This window comes from Humulus lupulus, chromosome X (genome assembly GCF_963169125.1).
Source record: "Humulus lupulus chromosome X, drHumLupu1.1, whole genome shotgun sequence".
Taxonomy (NCBI): domain Eukaryota; kingdom Viridiplantae; phylum Streptophyta; class Magnoliopsida; order Rosales; family Cannabaceae; genus Humulus; species Humulus lupulus.
The window spans coordinates 33,711,411-33,730,229 of NC_084802.1; the positions used below are offsets into that span (position 1 = coordinate 33,711,411).

The 18,819-nt window shown below is 36.5% G+C and overlaps 2 protein-coding genes across 5 annotated transcripts in view; one reads left to right on the forward strand and one right to left on the reverse strand.

The window, feature by feature from the left end:
• LOC133804752 (uncharacterized) overlaps positions 1-10,639 on the forward strand; it is a 30,090-nt gene extending 19,451 nt beyond the window's left edge. For 3 of the 4 annotated variants that reach the window (XM_062242894.1, XM_062242895.1, XM_062242898.1), the window contains 7 exons: positions 1,442-1,513; positions 1,590-1,689; positions 1,797-1,851; positions 2,620-2,748; positions 2,855-2,972; positions 3,698-3,780; positions 9,982-10,639. In XM_062242894.1, the coding sequence (XP_062098878.1) occupies positions 1,442-1,513; positions 1,590-1,689; positions 1,797-1,851; positions 2,620-2,748; positions 2,855-2,972; positions 3,698-3,780; positions 9,982-10,390 (966 nt within the window). In that variant the 3' untranslated portion in view covers positions 10,391-10,639. Of the gene's footprint in view, positions 1-1,441; positions 1,514-1,589; positions 1,690-1,796; positions 1,852-2,619; positions 2,749-2,854; positions 2,973-3,697; positions 3,781-9,981 lie in introns of those variants that run through there. The other variant, XM_062242897.1, reaches the window with a different exon arrangement.
• A 144-nt stretch (positions 10,640-10,783) lies between these two features.
• On the reverse strand, positions 10,784-14,743 carry LOC133804753 (uncharacterized). The gene is made up of 3 exons (XM_062242899.1): positions 14,340-14,743; positions 12,081-12,748; positions 10,784-11,602 (listed from the first exon to the last, which is right to left on the reverse strand). Exons 2-3 carry the CDS (start codon positions 12,686-12,688, stop codon positions 10,903-10,905), a joined length of 1,308 nt encoding a protein of 435 aa, XP_062098883.1. The 5' UTR covers positions 12,689-12,748; positions 14,340-14,743; the 3' UTR covers positions 10,784-10,902.
• Between the last annotated feature and the right edge of the window lie 4,076 nt (positions 14,744-18,819).

Below are 18,819 nucleotides of genomic sequence, written 5' to 3' on the forward strand. Positions count from 1 at the left end.
CAGAGTGTTTTTCTCTTGAAGCTGATATCTCCTCAGCTATGTCTTTAGTATGTGAGCAGTCTATGAAATCCAAATCCAAAGACATTTTGACATTATGATTTATGTTCTGCAATCAAGCATCACTTCATTAGAGAAGCAATTGAAGAAGGAGAGGTTTTGACTGAAAGCATTTCCATCAGCAAAGTTTCAACGACTAAGATCACCCCTTGGAGTTCAAGAACAACACATTAAGGGGGAGTTTATTCATTAAGACCTGAATGATACTCATTGTGTCATGTATGCATTGAATTCATCTACCAAACACATTATCCTAGCATACACTGTTTGTTTTCTTTTTTGCGCTCCTAAACACAATTCAGACCCTTCCATTCTGCTTCCCTGTCAAGATAAAAAATGCGGCTAAGCGTGTAGATTTTTGGTTTGGCGCGAAGTGAGCTTGGCCGCTCTGAGTACAATTAATAAAAAGTTAGTGTTCTTTTCCATTGTTACTTATGTGACTGACTCAAGATCAGACACTGAAGCACATAAAACCAGAATTACAAAACAAAAATGAACTTAAAACTGCAACAATTATTCCCAGTCCGTTAAGAAATCTGAGAAAGATAATAAGACAAATTCCTTGACACTTTATTTTTTTTAATTTTTTATTATTATTAATTTTATTAAAATTTTTTGGGTTCCATATCCTTAGTAAAGCTGTCAAGTGTTTAAAAAATATATCTAGAGAGTTAGTAGTTACACATATAATACAAAAGAACCCACAAAAGGGGTTCATTTATTGTATCGAGTATGACCAAATATGAAGAGAAAACACACACCTTAGGATTTTGTCCCCTCTCGCATGCACACACACAGTTTTAATCCTAATCAATTGAGAATCAAACGATTCTCTCTTTTCAAAAAAAGAAATTAATCAAATGATTCTATTTGATTCATATTTTACTCAATTTTGTTTAGTCACAATGATGTAGAAAAATAGGGAAAGCAAACATCATATTTGTCTTGTATGGTTTTAATTGGGCATGCTAGATATCTACATATATTTTACTCAATTTGTCTTGTATGGTTCTATGCATATACAGTTTTCCTTTGATGAGATAAACAGTGCTCTATAGCTGGTCATGTTTTGCAGTTACTATACTTTATAAAGGAGTATAATATAGCAATCAAGGCAAAGATGTAAGCAGTATCTTGTTCACTAGATACAAGTCACTAAAATGTAACCACCGTGGTGACATAACTATTGAAAACTCTTCCATGTGTATATATATATATTGGCTGGTTTTTCTTGTTGTGCTTTTTTACACCATAGCTACTCACATAGATGCTTCTTTCTTTTCTTTTGACTTCCCTTTGATCCATATTGTCATAATTTCTTTTACTCATCTAATGGTGTGACTTTGTATCGAATTCCCATATGCTAATTTATAAATTATGATAGGTCATGGCCAATTTAACATCTGTAAAGTCATACTTTGATTTCTTCTCCAACAAAGTAGACCAAGAAGAGATGGTAAGCTGGGTTATTACAAATGTCAATTTATATTTTCAAGCTATACGTGGTGTTATTTTAATTGTGAAAATTACAGGAAATGGAAGAGGCTGAAATAGAATTGGATATTCTTAAAAAAGAACAGGCTTTGCAAAAATCATCTAATGATTCAAAAGAAGAATTTCCTTCATTGACATGTAAATTCTGTTTTCCGTAGCTTCAGTTATATCCAAGGACCTTAGTGCACTTCAAAGTTTATTTTTAACACTTCTCATGTGCTTATCTTTGTTACTATGTTTTCCAGCTACTGTGAAAGATGATTCACGCCTTAAACAAATCAAGGAGTCCATTTGCTCCCTGTATGTACTAATTTTACTCTGTTTTATTTTGGCAATATGTAGTATGTGAAAATAGGAGTCTTGGTATTTAGTTGATTCCTCCTGTTTGGTTGTTAATCTCTTTTTGGAGGACAGACTCTTCTGTTCTTACTATTGCGTTTTATTTTTGCTACATAAAAAGTTTGTCATAATAATAAATAATTTTGTTTTAATCATAAAAATTTCTTTTTACTGCTATAATTACTTTTGTTTTCTACAACTGAATGTAAAGGTGAAGTCTAAGTCCTTGCCAATGCTTAGAAGCAATTGATCTTCATAAGAAAAGTTCTTTTCCTATTGGGAAATTGATAGGCATCCAATACATTTCACTTATAGCAGGAGAAATAAGGATTAGTCATGGTGTAGTTTGTTCATTTGTTTATGGTAGTGGTCCTTTGTCTATGGGTTGGTTACGTAGCGGTGTAAGGTGTAGTGGTAGTTATGCTTTGGAATGATGAGCAGGAATACATACCTCTCTTAGCTATTTTGGTAGGGTAGGCAATTAGTACCAGTCTTTTGGGGTGAGCCTCGGCTCAAGGGAGAATTTTCCAAGTCTGGAACCACTTGGAAAGCTTTTGTACTGGTGCATTAGTAAATAACATAGCCTACTGCCATATTACTCTGTTCTGTGTTACTTTATCTTTGATTTGTGCTATCCTAATGTTTACTGATTATTGATTTGCTAAGCAAGAACATATTAGAAATTTAATTGGCAGTTTCTCATATTGATATTTTATGGTCTTCTATTAGAGAAAAGTTGAAACTCCGAGAAGATATAGCAGTGCGCAGGCAAAGAAAACTTCTTACGAGACATACCCGTCAGAAATATTTGGAAGAGGCAGCTGCACAAGAAGCAGAGCTTTTACAAGAACTTGATAGGTGTTACATCCTAATATGCTTATGTTGTATTCTTCAACTGAATTCATGATTTTGACAAATATAAATTTTTTCAATATTACAATATTATTGACCTTCAATCCTTTAGGGAGAGAGCAGCTGAAGCTGAGAAGGAAATTGAGAGACAACGATTGCTAGAACTTGAGCGTGCGAAAACCAGGGAATTGCGACACAATCTTGATATGGAGAAGGAGAGGCAAACACAGGTAGAAACCTTTGTCTGTCTACAATTCTATAACACATTTGCTTTTGGGATTGGGGATGCATTATCTTATAGAACTTTCTTATATGGCCAAAATCTGGCTTAATTTTTTATAAAAGAAGAAAGTCTTAAAATTTCAGTTCACATTCTTTGTGAAGAGACGTGGCTTAGTTTTTTAGTTCAAATAATATTTTTTTAGAAGAAGCAAAACTTTGGTATTAATAATAAGAGTCTAATACAAAGTAAAGGGTGCATGACTTTTAGTTCAAATAATATGAGCACTATACAAATCTTTTTTCCAACCAATTGGCTAAAAAAGAGCATTGGAAGATAGCTTTATTATGATCTGTACATTTAGAACTATGGTTAGATTGTGCTTGTCCTCTCTCTCTCTCTCTGTGCACACATATGCACACATTTTTTCCCCTTCTTTTTTTTGAAGGATTAATGGCAGTAAGTTTGTTTTATTATGTTAAGAGTTCAAGTGTTTTATCTTATCCCTGTTGCTCTGTTAATTTATGAATTTTTTATCATTGAGGAAGTATGTTGTCTGGATGACTCTTGCTAAGGACAGCATTTACTTGATTTCAAATACTTCTGTTCTATCAGCTTAATGAAACATACAGAGTGACTTTTAGGATTATATATACTTTTGGTCTCTAAGCCGGAAGTGATAATTTTGTTGTAAGTTGTTTCTGGGATTTCTTTATATATTATAAAACTATGCAGAGAGAACTTCAGCGGGAATTGGAGCAGGCCGAATCAGGAGTACGACCATCTAGGCGTGAATTTTCTTCCTTCGCTCATAGTGGGTAAGTCTAGTCTCAGTCATGGAGTGCTCAATTATTCTTGTGACTTCTTTTAGCTCTAGAAATTTTGATGTGTCTTATTACAACTTATATTTCTTTTAATATGTATGGACTATTACAGTATATGAGGTTGGGAAATTTATGTGAGATGAATGAGTTCTATGCTTGAGTCAAAAAGTGTCAAAATGCTATGTTCTCTCTCCTCTTTTGAGTGAACATTGGGCACCTGCAGGATGGATTCCCATGGCCCCTACGGTCATGGGAGAGTAAGTTCGAGAGTTTTCCATAACCCCACTAGTTATGGGAAGAAAAAACTCCCTTTCCCCTATGGAATTGGACGAAATAGTGCTTCTGTTATTGACAATTCTAGTAACGATTTCAAACGTTAGAGTTTCAAAACAGAACATAAGGTTTTTATGGTGACTCTGACCAAAGATGGAGAGGCTGCTCGATTGTGTGAAAGAACGAGGTTGTCAGGTTTTGAGATTAGGCCGACTTTAGAAGGTGCAAGGTGGTTGATTGAAGAGATTAGGTGATTGTTGGTTTTGAAGGACGACAATAGGAAAGGTTTTAAGAGATCGTTTAGGAACAACAATCAGAATGTGATAATCGAATGTTTTAGGAACATTAGAGGCGTTTTCCTCAAAGTTTCAACAATTAAGAACAATGTTGTCAGATGTGTCATCATACCTGATGAGGGATGGGAATCTAGTTGGATGGAGTTGAACAACTATCTTATTGGAATTGCTGGAAGACATGAAGGGGTTCCACAGAAGAGAACTTACCAAGGTCCAGGGCCCTCAAGAAGTCCTGGGCCTCTGTGGTATCCGAAAAGGGAGAGGGTGAGGATGCTGATAATGATATAATTCATATCATTCAAGGATACTCGTGGAAGAAGGGTCATGCTGTGATGGTGTTTCGAAGCAATAGCCAACACTTGTGGAAGTTTATTTTGGGAGGCATATAGAGGAATTTAGGAATAAGGGTCGAATCGGTCTCATGTGCTGATGATAAAATTATTATATGGTGTCCCTAAAAACTCAGAGGAAAAACGATTCTATTTTTTATTTGATAGGGTTAGAGCCTTTAAATAGGCAAATACAAAGTATGTGACTCTGTCAAATAATTACAAAATATACTAGACTATTCTAATCACTAAGAATCAGGAAAGAATAAAACTATATAGGGAAACAAATAATTTGGATTCCATAGGGAATGACCAAATTAATATTGTACATAAAGTTTCCAAATCTTTACTATTTTGGTTTTGATTTTCAACACCCCCCTCAAGTGGGATAAAATATATCTTTCATGGACAGCTTGCCAATCAAGTATTCAAATCGTTTGGCTGGTAACCCTTTGATGAGAATGTCTGCAATATTATCTGTAGTGGGAACACAAGGCATACAGATGTGTCCATTCTCTAATTTCTCTTTTATAAAATGTTTGTCGATTTCCACATGTTTGGTTCGATCATGGAGAACTGGATTGTGGGCTCTGAATACAGCTGATTTGTTATCACAATACACCTTCATTGGTAGTTCAATTTCCATTTTTAGTTCTTCAAGAAGTTTTTTAATCCATAATATTTCACTAATGCCAAGTGCAACTGCACTAAACTCAGCTTCAGCGCTACTCCGTGCCACCATGTTCTGTTTCTTACTCCGCCATGTTACTAAGTTTCCTCCTACAAAGGTGCAGTAGCCTGAGGTCTGTCAGTGATACTGTCTGCGCAGTCAACATCTGTATACACTTCTACTCCAATAGTGTCATTCTTTCTAAACTAGCAACCCCTTTCTTGGAGTACCTTAGTACCCTTTTGATTGCATTAGTGTTCTACTCCAGGGGAATGCATGAACTGGCTAACAACGCTTCTTGCAAAGACAATATCTGGTTGAGTGTGGGACAAGTATCTGAGTTTTCTCACTAAACGTTGATACTGCTCTTTATCTACTTGTTCATCTGAACTTTTAGGTTGAAGCTTTATATTGTAGTCCATAGGTGTTTCAGCAGGTTTACATCCAAGCATATCTGTTTCCTTCAACAAGTCCAACACATACTTACGTTGCGAGACAACCAACCCTTCTCTAGACCTTGCAAACTCCATACCAAGGAAATATTTGAGGTTTCCAAGGTCTTTGACTTAAAATTCTTTTGCCAACAATTTTTTAATCTCTGCAAGTTCTGTGTGATCATCCCTAGTCAAAATTATATCATCAACATAGACAATTAATAATGCTATCTTACCACTTTTTGAGTGTTTATAGAACATGCTATTATCAGCCTGACTTTGTGTATAGCCATATCCTTTTACTGTCTTCCCAAACCGTTCAAACCAAGCTCGTGGTGACTGTTTGAGGCCATACAGAGATTTTTTTAATTTACACACCTTTCCATTTTCAAAGTTTCCTTCAAACCCAGGAGGTAACTCCATGAACACCTCCTCTTCTAGTTCTTCATTTAGAAAGGCATTTTTAATGTCTAGCTGAAATAAGGGCCAATTATGATAAACTGCTAGAGAAAGTAGGATGCGTAATGAGTTTAACTTAGCAATGGGAGAGAAGGTCTCTTGGTAATGGATGTCATAGGTTTGAGTAAAGCCTTTTGCCACCGGTCCCGCTTTGTATCTCTCTATGCTGCCATCTGCTTTGTAATTGATAGGAAAGACCCATTTATAGCCGACTGTCTTCTTCCCTTGAGGTAGATCTACCACTTACCATGTCAAATTTTTATGAAGAGCTTTCACCTCTTCTAAAACTGCTAACTTCCAATCCAGATCATCTAGTGCTTCCTGGATGTTTCTTGGTACAAAAACATGAGAAATATTAGAAGAAAATGCTTTATGAGTTTCTGATAATCTATGGTAGGATAAGTATTTTGCAATAGAGTGTTGGGTACATGACCTAGGTTGATCTAAATCAGAAAAAGTAGGATTATTGAAATTGTTAGGAGAAGAATTACCTGAGGCATCCAAGTGATCAGTTTCCGGAGGAGACGATTGGGGTGGAGCAATCAACTGATCTTCATTAGTTTGATGAAATCGTCGTCTAGTATAAACACGAAGCTCAGGTTTATGTTAGGAAGGGACTAAAGTATGACATCTGTCATAAAGAGAATGGCTGGGGTGTTTGTAGGGGTAATTAGGTTGTTAGAGTATTATATATATGAGAGAAAAAGGGGAGGAAAAGGGAGAGTGAATTGTAGTGAGCATTGAGCTCTTGGGAGGTCTCCAGGTCCCTTGAAGTACCTGGGTTATCAATTGTATTTTACTTTCTATTCCAGCAAAAATATACAGTAGTTTGGCTAATTGACTCTCTATATTGAGCTTTACTGGTTTTGGTTCCTATCAATTGGTATCAAAGCCAGTTCTATCCCCCATGGGAGTAGGCGTAGATGTTGTGGATGAGGGAGATATTTCCTTTGTTGCATCAGTTCAGCAAGCGCTAGCCTCAATTCCACCCGACCTTGACAGCCTCAGTTAGATGACCACCAAGCTCGACATCATGAATCGATTGTTGGTCCATCTCCTTCAACGCAAGGGACTCGAATCGTTGCCACAACCAATGGAGCTAGAGAAAGAGGAAATGGTCGATCAAGTGACGGCGACTAGGATCATAGACGAAAACTCCGAACGCACCAATGGCCTTGTTCACATTGGGGAAAAGGTGAATTCAAATATCAGTAAGGTGTCCAATACATTCAAGTCACCTGACAAGGCCACTACAGTTGAGGAAGTGGTCGTTGATGCTTCTGGATTTGTGGATCGTCGAGGCAAGTGCATCGATCACCATCACCATTGAGACAGATCGCATTTGCGCTATTCGCAAGCAATGGATCTGGACTTGTGTCCTCTCATTACGTCCGCGACGCCGATTCGACCTACACCGGCGTCGGAGAAGAAAATCTCCACTCTGTCAAATACCACACATGATAGTGTTTTCTTCAACTTGCCTTCTCTCAGTTGGCAAGGCCAGTTTGGGACCCGAAGTTCCTTCGCCTTCGTCCACGTTGGGGGCACTCACAACTCATTGTCGGACGAGCTACACTACCGAGCAATGTCGGCAAGGTCAGGGGTGCCGCAGTTTCTGTCCAAATGGAGTGGACACGATCTATGGGTTGGAATCTGATGCTCTGCTCATGCTCAAGATGCAGCCCAGCTGCATTTTTATTTTGTTGGTCTTAAGCTCAACATCATGGGCCCTAGTAAGCATCAAGCCCAATATTTAGGGCAAAGCTTACAAGCCCATGTGTCATCTTATTTGAGTGTAGGTAGAGGAAATTCTATTCAGAACCCTACTATTGCTTTTGACGAATTATTTAATCTCTTCATGTCCACTCACCAACTCCAAGTCTCTCAATGGCAGAAGGAGGTATTGCACTTGTCGGATCTGACCTTTGTTTTGGGAGTCATGGCGGAGGTTGCAGTGCAAGGATGCAATGGGGTATTACTTCTAAGTGTGGTTATTTTACTGCAACTAATGGAACACTTACTAAGCTGGATTTTTGATAGAGGGAGAAGAATCAACTTTTGGGAGTTTAGGCAAGCTTCCAGAAATCATTTTGGGCAATCAACCAGGTATTTTTGAAGTCATGCATTTTCGCCAATATAATTCGTTATTAGAGAACCAGATGTTGCTCACTTTTCGTTACCTTAGGGAGGTGGGAGCAAGAGTGGATTGGGATTTGCGCTTTAGAAGACCCCTTTTTGATAGAGAAGTTCTTTTTTTGGTTGAGCTGCTAAGAATCTTAGAGTTTGTTAATTTGCCAGCGATTCTGGATGATAGAAGGGTTTGGGAGCCTTATTCTAGCGAGTTGTTCTTTTGTAAGTCTGCTTTTCAGAAGCTCAGATTCGCTGATGGGGGGATTGATATGTTGTGGGCTAAGATTTTGTGGACGAGTCGAGTTTCTTCTAAAGTGAAGGTGTTCGACTGGTTTATTGTTTGTTGAGAAACTTAGTGTTAACGATGTTCTTCAATGTCGTCGCCCTTATCAGTGCCTTTCTCCCTATTGGTGTGTTTGTTGTAAAGAGGGGGGTGGGGGGGTGGGGAGCAGAATCTCTCAGTCATTTGTTTCTGTTTTGTGATCTGGCTCAGTCGTTATGGTCAAGAGTGTGGGGTGAGTTTGGCTTGAGTTGGTGCCTTCCAGGTTCCTGCTGTCAGCTGCTTTGTTGTGGTTTAGGGCGGAATAAGTAGTTGAATAAGCTTTGGAGGTCTACAATGTTGGCTTGTTTTTGGGCAATGGTTAGAGCGAGATAGCAGAATTTTTGACAATAATTCAGCCTTGTGTGATCTTATTTGAGAGAGGATTAAGTTCTGGGTTGCCACTTGGGTGTTTCGTACAAAGGGTTTTGAGGGGTTAACTTTTTTGGACCTCGCTAGGGAGTGGAGTAATTTTTTGTTTGTGTAGTTGGGATATATAGTTGTATGTTTTTTGTCTTTTCTATTTTGTGTTTGTTTTTGTTTGTTACCACGGTTTTCCTTCGCCAAAAGTGAGGGCTATCTATACATGCGAGAGGGGGTCAGTCTCTCTTTTTTTTTTTTAAAAAAAATGAGGTTAGGATATTTAATAGAGATCTCTACAATCCTTTTGTCCACCCAAAATTTAACCTCGGATATCTTCCCATGAATGATTAAATTTTCAACACTAGATAGTATATGAAGTATATATAATTTGTTTCTTGTTTAATATATCAAAGGAGTATCAGGGGCAATGAATTCCTGGGAAACTGTGTAGTGCACTAATAGGTCCTCTACAAATGTAGGGGGATCATAGATGGAGGTCTGATAGCCCCAACCCCTAAGGGGTTTAATAGCAGCATCATTTTAAGATATCGGTTTATGTAAAATATCTTTACGCTTAAAGTAACTAGTCTTGAATATCTGAGAATTTTGTCTTTGTTACCATGCTTCTTTTCAGTATGAAATACCAGAATTGACTTCGTTTTGGGTTTGCTATCTGGAGGCCATATTCGAGGCTATTTAGAGATGTTGTACTACATTGAACTAAGTCATGTTATCATTTAGTATATCCTTAGAACTTTTACCTCTTATTTAAAGTGTGGTATAAGCAAAAGATTTTTGGCATTCACTGAACAGCTGGGTCTTTGTTCTAATATACGAATGATTTCTTTCTCAAAGTTAATTTGCTAAAAAAATGTTAATGTGCCACATATTGGTCCATAAGGTTTTGTGTCTTCACTTGCAGGAGGCCCCGGGAAAGGTATCGAGAAAGGGATAATGGACGAGCAGGAAATGAAGGGAGCACAAGAACAAGTACTAGTGGCAGTTTGCAGCTTGATACTAATTCTTCTATGGTGGCGATGCCAACAGTTGTACTGTCTGGGTCCCGACAATTTTCGGGCCAGCTTCCTACCATTTTGCAATCTCGTGATCGTGTAGATGAATGTGGCAGTAGTTATGAAGAGAATATAGACGGAAGCAAGGACTCTGGTGACACAGGTAGTGTTGGAGATCCAGACTTGGATGGACAGCTTGGTGGATTTGGATCTTCTCAGAGGCATGGATCTCGAGGGAGCAAGTCTAGGCAGGTAGTAGAACGCAGGGAGCAGCGAGGAGATGGCAGACGTGAGGGTAAGTGGGAAAGGAAGCATTGACAACAGAAAAACATGTAGCAGCCTGTGGATCCTAAGATTTAGAATCAAAAGCCTGACTGATTGATTATTCTTTATGCTCTTGATTGTATGTAGTGATGGCTGATGTGATATCTAATGAAATGTCACTCATTTTGTTCATACACATTTAATGAAATTTTGTAACAATGGAAGTAATAACTATCAAATTATATAATGTATTTTACATATAAGTTGAAAAATAGGTTCCTTTGCCCATGTTCGGGTTGATAATTTGGTATTTCTTTTGACAGCAAATTTTTCCTTTCACATATGACAGGTCACGAGCTCATTTTATGTACAAACTACTTTGGAATGAGTAAAGGAAAAAAGTTCCTTCAAATCCAAACTACCATGCTAACCGGGATAAGCTGAACATGTTCTTAAAGAAAACATAATTAAAAGTTCCTTCTGTACTGTACACACAATCCAAGATGTTACAACCAAAAAAAAAAAGAAAGATAAGCAGAGTTGTTATGTATTCGTAGTAATCTTTTTCATTCAACTGTTAAAGAATGACATGATCCTCTCTTTATCTTCCGACGGAAGGGGCGGCATGCCTCAATACTGAGATCAACTGCAGCAGCAAGAGCCATGAAGATTGCCGCATCCTCGACACATGTTACATGACGCATGGCAAGCTGTACCAATGGCTTGCTAGTCTTCCCCTCCCCTTGCACCCTACATCTCATGACAAAGCCTCCAACAACTGGGCCGAGTCCTGCAAAGTCTCCACTGCTTTGTGGGCTTGGGATTGGAGTTGCTGCCGTTGCAAGCGCCTGCCTATCCGTGTCTATGAAAAACTCCCCTCCCCTTTCGGCATTGATATAAATCTCAGACATGAGAAGCTCCCCTGCCTCCTGATGACCTTCAGACATGAGACGAAATCTACAGCAAACAGAATCCCTGATGCCACGTTCACGCCAGGCTTCGAGTTTACCCCATGGCTGCCAGCTCTCTGGCCTGCAAGCATCAGGCCGAACAATCAACCAAGCTCCTGGGTTCGACTTGGCAACCCAATCACAACCTGTTGAAGGCACAAACGGAGTTGTCATGAATGCTGCGGCAACAGCCGAGCCAGAAAGATCATGTATCTTCACCTTCCATCCCTTTCTCTCCCTTCTCTCGCACTCAACATCAGCATTATTGTCACTAGAACCTGACCAGTAATTGCTCAGAGGGTCTGTCTGGCCCACCCTGTTGATTCATTAAGTACTATGAATTTTAGTTACGACCCAAATGTATAAAAAAATTAAAACATCAATTCTCTTAAAAAAAAATTATTATTGGATGAAGATGATCACTTGGTTTGCTGCTTTCAGTTCTAATAAGGGCCTGACAGACACAGATGAATGAAAAACAAACCAGAAGAAGAAGAAACACAAGTGATAAAGGCTAATCTGAAATACAATAGGGGTAGACAAAAGCAAATATAGTCAACAAGTAAATGACTTGTAGCTGCAAAGAATGTTTACTTGAGCATTATGGTCTCAAAACAATAATTTAGCCATCGCAACAATTTTTTTCTATTAGCAGCTAGAGTTTGCAATCAACATTGAAAATGGATTACTTTGATTCTTTGTCCTTTACTTGGTTTTGCATCCTGACACAGCATAAGGGGAGTTAAATAGGCTATAAACTTTTAGAAATGTAGTAACTATGAGAAGCATATCACCTGTCTCGGCTAAATTTGCAACTAAAAATTGGCTGCTTGATGGAGCCTTGAAGCTGAACTATTTGAGGACTCAATCTGGTTACATCTTCAAACTGGAACACGTATCTTGGATCAGGATCCACTTTGACTCTCAAGTGAAGCTCCGCACCTGGTTTTCCAGTGTCTGCCTTGTTTTTTCCAATACCTATCCACCCATTGAAAAGAATCACCGACTTCCCTTCACCCCATTCAGGAGCAACCTCTAGCTTAAAAGTCCCAATTTGCTGCCTTTTGATGGTGACCCCGCAGTGGGTTCCCTTCCTACCCATGAAAACAGCAATTTCCAAGCAAGCATGAGTGCTATAGAAACAGCCAGGTGCCAATAAAGCTTTCAGATCAGATTCTTCAAGATAAAAACTTGGGGCAATGCTATGAGGATCAGGTGTGGTTTGAGGAGAAGATATTAAAGGAACAGAAGTAGTCTGCACAGGGAAACCTCGAAGACGAATTTCACATGAACACGGGGAAGAGAATGCGTGAATCTCAGACTTTGTGGAGTTCAAAGCTGTTCTGGGAATCCTCAGTCCCAGTGAGTCTATTGACAACCTAATAAAAGCCTGAGGATCCATCCTGGTCAAAGATTTTGCCCCATTGTACCAAAAGCTATAATGTTGGACAAGTCAAGAATCCTGCCACACATCAGACAAGCGGCAATAAGATCATAAAGGGAAAACGGATATGATTCTCATTGACAAAATAGTTAAGGGTAAGAAATTCCTAAGCAAAATCTTTTCACTGAAGTAGATCTAGTCCCAGATGGCCAAACAAAATCAAAATGTTGACAAAGATCAGTGTCTTAAATAGGAGAAACAGACACATTACAATGTTAGTATGTCCAAGTGTGTTCACAAGTATTGACAGTTCTTTAAAGCTTGTAGGTTCATGCAGTAACATTAATTTCTCAAACTTTTGGAGTTTCCTGAATATTTGCGACCAAGGAACAGCCTGTCAATCCACAGTCTAATTCGTACATTATATGATTAAATGTGATTATACAAGTACCATGGTCCGTATTATTTTGGGAAAAGGTCAAGAAAACACAAAAACCTGCTCTCTGTGATCCTTTCAATGATAACTCCAATTTAAAAACAAGCTCATCTAATTTACAGCCAACCAGAGCTAGAAACAAGCAATGGTAAATATAATGTTTTGCACACTTCGCATTACAGAGAAACCAGTAGTAATTTTCATATTTATAGTGTATAATAATGACTTGACAATAAAGTCTGAACATATTTTAAACTCAGGATGAAAAACTAAACCTTTACCTCATTAGTTTTTATCAACCTGAAAAAACTCTTCTTAACATCTATACCCTTAATTAGGCCGCCCCATCAGTACAAGGTATGACCTTGCAGCTTATACAAACACTTAAGTACGCAGGACTTTGACACGCCCTTTCAACAGCTTGGTTCTTCGTCTGATACTCAATCACTTACTTGGACTACAATCTATTACTATCACCTTATTGTTTCATTATATATTATCTATTGTGTTTTTTCTTACTAGTGATTTTGGGGTCTTCTCCCATATTCAAGTTCCTAATATTCAAGTCATCATTCTGCGACAATAGGTAAATCGTGTGAACAATTTAGTTGGCAAAGATTGGAAATTCTCCACGAGAAAGTAGTTAAATTAGTTGGGAATTCTTTGAGTTCAAACTTCGTACATGAGGACTAAATTTAACTTAATTTTTAGCCAACATAACTTTCCCTTCAAAAAACAGCTACAACGATAATATGAATAAGGATGATAATGGAGCTAAATCAGATGATGCTTCATCCAAATTTCAAAGTGCTTTTGTCAAAACACACTTAAGTCCACCGACAAACCAAATACTTCTAGCAAAATTGTGACACCATTCGGGTTATCCTTAGACTCTATGAAGACACCAAATTAACCACTCTTTTTTTGATGTAACAAAGAATTATAATCCGAAGCAAATATTATATATCCTAAGTCAACAGTACACTCCAAGTTTCATGCTTTACTGATGGGTTATCATCTATTTAACTATCACATAAGTAGATAACAAAATGGTCTTGAAACATAGTTAGATTAAGAAGAAGTTGGTTACTAGTGCTAAGTTAACAACATAAACAAGTTAATTACGGTAGAAGAAGTTAGCACAATCAAAAACCCGAAAAATCCCAGAAAGAAGGCACAAAGTAACAAGAGATAAAAGCAAAAAAAGAAAAGAAAGAAGAGAAGGAAGGTCACCTTAATTGAGAAGTGGAAGCCATAGCAGGAGGGGTAAGGAGAAAGAGCCAAAATGGCAGATCTTGTGTGTCTTGGTACTAATACTAAAAATATGGGATTATGGGTTAAGTTGGATTTTGGGTCAGGTCAGGGGATGAATATTGATCATGGATTCTATAAAAAGAAAGAAAGAAAGATATGGGGTTGGGGGGAAATTAAGGAAGAAGTGAGAAGGGTTTGAGTTTGAGTGGATATATCAGGTAGAGCGTGCACGCATCACGAGGAAGAGGCCAGTGCCTTTGTCAGTCGTCCCATATAGCTTATCTTAACACTAACACTTGCCATATTGGTTTAGGAGAAAATAGACATTTCCATTAGATTCTCAAACCAAATGAGCTGTATTCTATAGTCATTGAGATTGACAAACGAAGAGTTCTTTCTATAAACCAGAATTATTATTATTATTATTATTATGCTATCACTATTGGATATTGCTCTTGGACTTTGGCTTAACAAATGTAAAAATAAATAAATTAATTAAATAAATAAATAAAAAGTTAGGAGGAGTTCGTGAATACAGCTGTAACCAACGCTTAGCCTTCTCTCTATCTTTTTCCTTGGTCTCTCTTTGACCAACTCATTTATTATATACTCCTTGGCTCTCCCTCTTTCGCACACTACAACTTAATTATATACTAATCATATTCATATGCATAATAATAATCATAGTTATAGTATCATATCATCTTGTTACTAACATTTTCCTTAAAAGAAATTAATGTAAAGTAAACCCATGAGAACAATTCCTATAAAGTTGGAGTCTTGGCAAGAGATTTGCGTAATGCAATTGCTAAATTTGTAAAACAATCTAAAAGGCAAACAACCCTTTGGGGCTAAGGCAGGGAAGCTTTAAAACAGGAAAGTTTTTGTGTCTAAACAGAGAAGGAATCTTCTTTTTATGGTAAAAATGAAGAATACAAATAATAATAATAATAAAGAAAGTCTTTTCTTTTTTCATGGCATGGCATTACAACCACCGTGAAGCGTGCGGTGCCATTAGAAAAATGGGCACACAAGTCTTTGTTTTTAGAAACACCACAACAAATTCAGCATCCAATGTGGACAAACAATGGTCTTTTTTAGACTTTTGGCCACAAATACAAAGTCAGATAATATAGCATTACTTTACTACTACTACCCACCCTTTAATCTGATTTGAATTCATTTTAACCAGTGTTTAAAGAAGAAATGAAGTTACTTGGTGCCACTGGCAATGTTTTTTCATATAACTTGACCCCACTTTGGTCGATCCATGGTGAAAGCAACCCACTTTGAATTGAAAGACTAGACATCTGTGAGGTTTGATCATAGGCCCATCTCAATTCTCATGTCATATACAATAAAAAAAGAAGGCAAAGGAATAGATGCCTCTGCTTTTAAGTAAATGTTTTTGCTTTCTTTCTTTCTGTTTAAATGGAACAAATAAATTCATTTCCACTTCCGGAATACAAACCACTTTATATGTCAACATCTATACCTATATGGATATTTCATTACATTGCTATGCAATATTTCTTTCTGGCCTTTGACCCTTTCTCAGTCTTTGTTTTACAAGTAATAATAAGTATTGTTTTGGACAATTGGAGAGGTTTGAAAACATGACAAAGTCTGGGGAAGGTGGGCAGTGCCATAGCCACTCTTCTCTATCTGCTCCCACACATTATTGTAATATATAGCTTATATGAGATTAATATTTATTTCATATTCTATAGATAAGCTTGGCTATGCTGATTCTCCTTCAATGCAAGTTAATCCATTCCACAAGTCAACAACAGAAAAATGACCCAATTTCCAAGTATTTAATTGCAAACACAAAATGACAAACTTCACTGCATGTGCAGGCATGAGAGCATTGGACCCATCTCTTAGCCAATCAGCTACCAAGAACATGCTAAAGCTTTTACATTTGTTTTCTTGTATTTCTTTATTTATGGATTAAGAAAAGTTGAAACTTTTTTCCAAAAAAATCTCAAATAAAATAATGGTAAACAACCCAGCTACAAAGGACCAAGAACAAACAGTGGGTGGGCATGTTTGTGATTCTTGAGCTTGACTTTTGTATGGCTTTTTTCTTTTATCTGCTCCCTTGTTTTACTGCCTGTTTGTTGTATTTTGATGTTGCAACCAACCACCCAAGTTCTGGCAAGACATAAAATTGTATTTGTCAGATCTCTCATATCATGAGTTCAAACTTTTGTACAAAACTTTGGTTTTAATAATTGGTTTTTAGTGTTAGCTGATGATCCCAATGATTATTCTAGGTAGGCCTGCAATTGGCTGCAAAACTTTGCTCCTGATATTCAAGCCAACTAGCTAGTAAACGATGCTTGCTACTTCCACTTACTAGTTCCTCAATTTAGTTCTTAGGTAGAATGACACCATATATCCAAGAAACAAAAAGACAACTCCAATTGGCATCCATATATGCAAGGTTGGATTTGCCAAAGAATGTTGCTATTTCATAAAATTTATAATCATGACAAGACCAATGATTTTCCAACATGAAAAGTTGGAATCAAATACTGAATATGGGAAATGATAGAACTTTATAAGAGGAGCCCATTTGTCATGAGTATTCCTTTAATTATTGATTATCTATGTAGATAACGAGTTAGTTAATATAGTTAGGACACTTGTCCTAATTCTATTTTTTATTTCCCAATATTGTTTGCTATATAAACAGTTTCTTTGTAATCTTTGTTTTCCAATTCAGTTGAATAAGATCATTTATTTTCATACAAAGTAATATGGAATTAGAGTGATTCTATTTTTTCTTCAATCTTTTCTGTTTTCGGTTCCAAGTCTTCCATGGCTGCTGATCCACCAATAGAAAGCACCCCGGAAATGTACTAGTATCTCAGCCATTAAAAGGCAAAAACTACATCATGGAGTAGAGCTATGTACATACATACTACATAGCCTTATCTGTCGAGAACAAGATAGGATTTCTCAATGGTTCTACTCCCCAGCCACCACCCACTGATGAAGCTCTTTACAATTCTTGGACACCAAATAACATTATTTTTATTTCTTGGATTTTGAACTCATTTCCAAGGGATTTCTCAACAAAAATTATCTTCACCAGCTCTGCTACAAAAATATGAGGGTGTTTGGTACCTTAACTAAAAAATTATTTTTTGTTTTTAAAAGCTAAAAACTGTGTTTTGAAAATAAGTTGGAGTGTTTGACATTGTTTTCAGAAAATAATTTTTAAAAAAAAAGTTACAAAAAACAAAAAAATTTGAGAATAATAAAAAGTTATTTTCTGTTATTCTCAAATTTTATTTCCTTACTTTCCCACTTCTTATTTTTCATCATTTTTTCTTTCAAATTATTTTATCTCATTATTTATTACAAACTTTTAAAAGATTTTTCTCTTTGTAAATATATTTGTTAATTTTTTATTTAAGATTTTAAAAAAATAAAACTAAAAATTTATTTTTAGAAAACATTAACCAAACACCTCTTGTTTTTTTTAAACTACAAAAACAGTTTTCTGTTCTCATTTATGAGAACACAATTTTGAAAACAAAAAACAGAAAACAATGTCAAACAGGCCCATGGAGTGATCTTCGGGACAAGTGTTAACATACTAATAGTCCAAGGAGTTTCCAACTGCGACGAAAACTAATGAGCCTGTCTCAGGATGCTCATTCCACTAGCTATACTTCACCAAATTGAAACAAGTCTCAAACCAAGAATCTAGTCTTGGCTTTTAATCTTGGCACTTTTTTCAAAATCTCAATTCAACCCAATTTAAAATAAGTGGAGTAATTCCTTTCATTACCAGAATATTATGTTTCTCATATTATTTATTTTTGGGAAAGTTAACTCTTTTGGTTTATTTAGTGAATAAGTTGTTATGAAATTAGTTTTTCTTAGATGTTGGGCTCCACAGCTCAATATTGTTGGTTGAGCTTATACATTATTTTCAAAGTGTTTCTTGTCTTTTCTCTGTTTTGAGTCAGTACGTTTTTGTTCAAGTTGGTATCAGAACCTTTTACAAAAAAGTGCCAAATTTTTACACATCTTTTACCAAAATATTGTCAAGCGGCTTTTTTTTTCTTTTTTACTATTTATGTTTTACTTATATACGGTTTTATAAGTTTTAAATATTATATATATATATATAATTTTTAATACTATTATAACATTTATTTTTTATTTTTTACACTCTCCCATGTTATACACACTTCCCAATCTTTTTAATTTTTCTTCCACTTTACGATTACGCATTCATTTCTCAATTTTCTTTCTATTTTCCCTCTATTTTTTTTCCTAAAGCTTCAATGTCTAAAAAACAGGCACCTACAATGGGGAAGAAAACCATTGCCCAAATGCATTTAAAGAAAGATATCAAAACAAGAAATGATGATTCAAATTTCTCATAACGGTTGAAGAAAAATGTTCCATTTTTCCTATTTATATATATATTCCATTT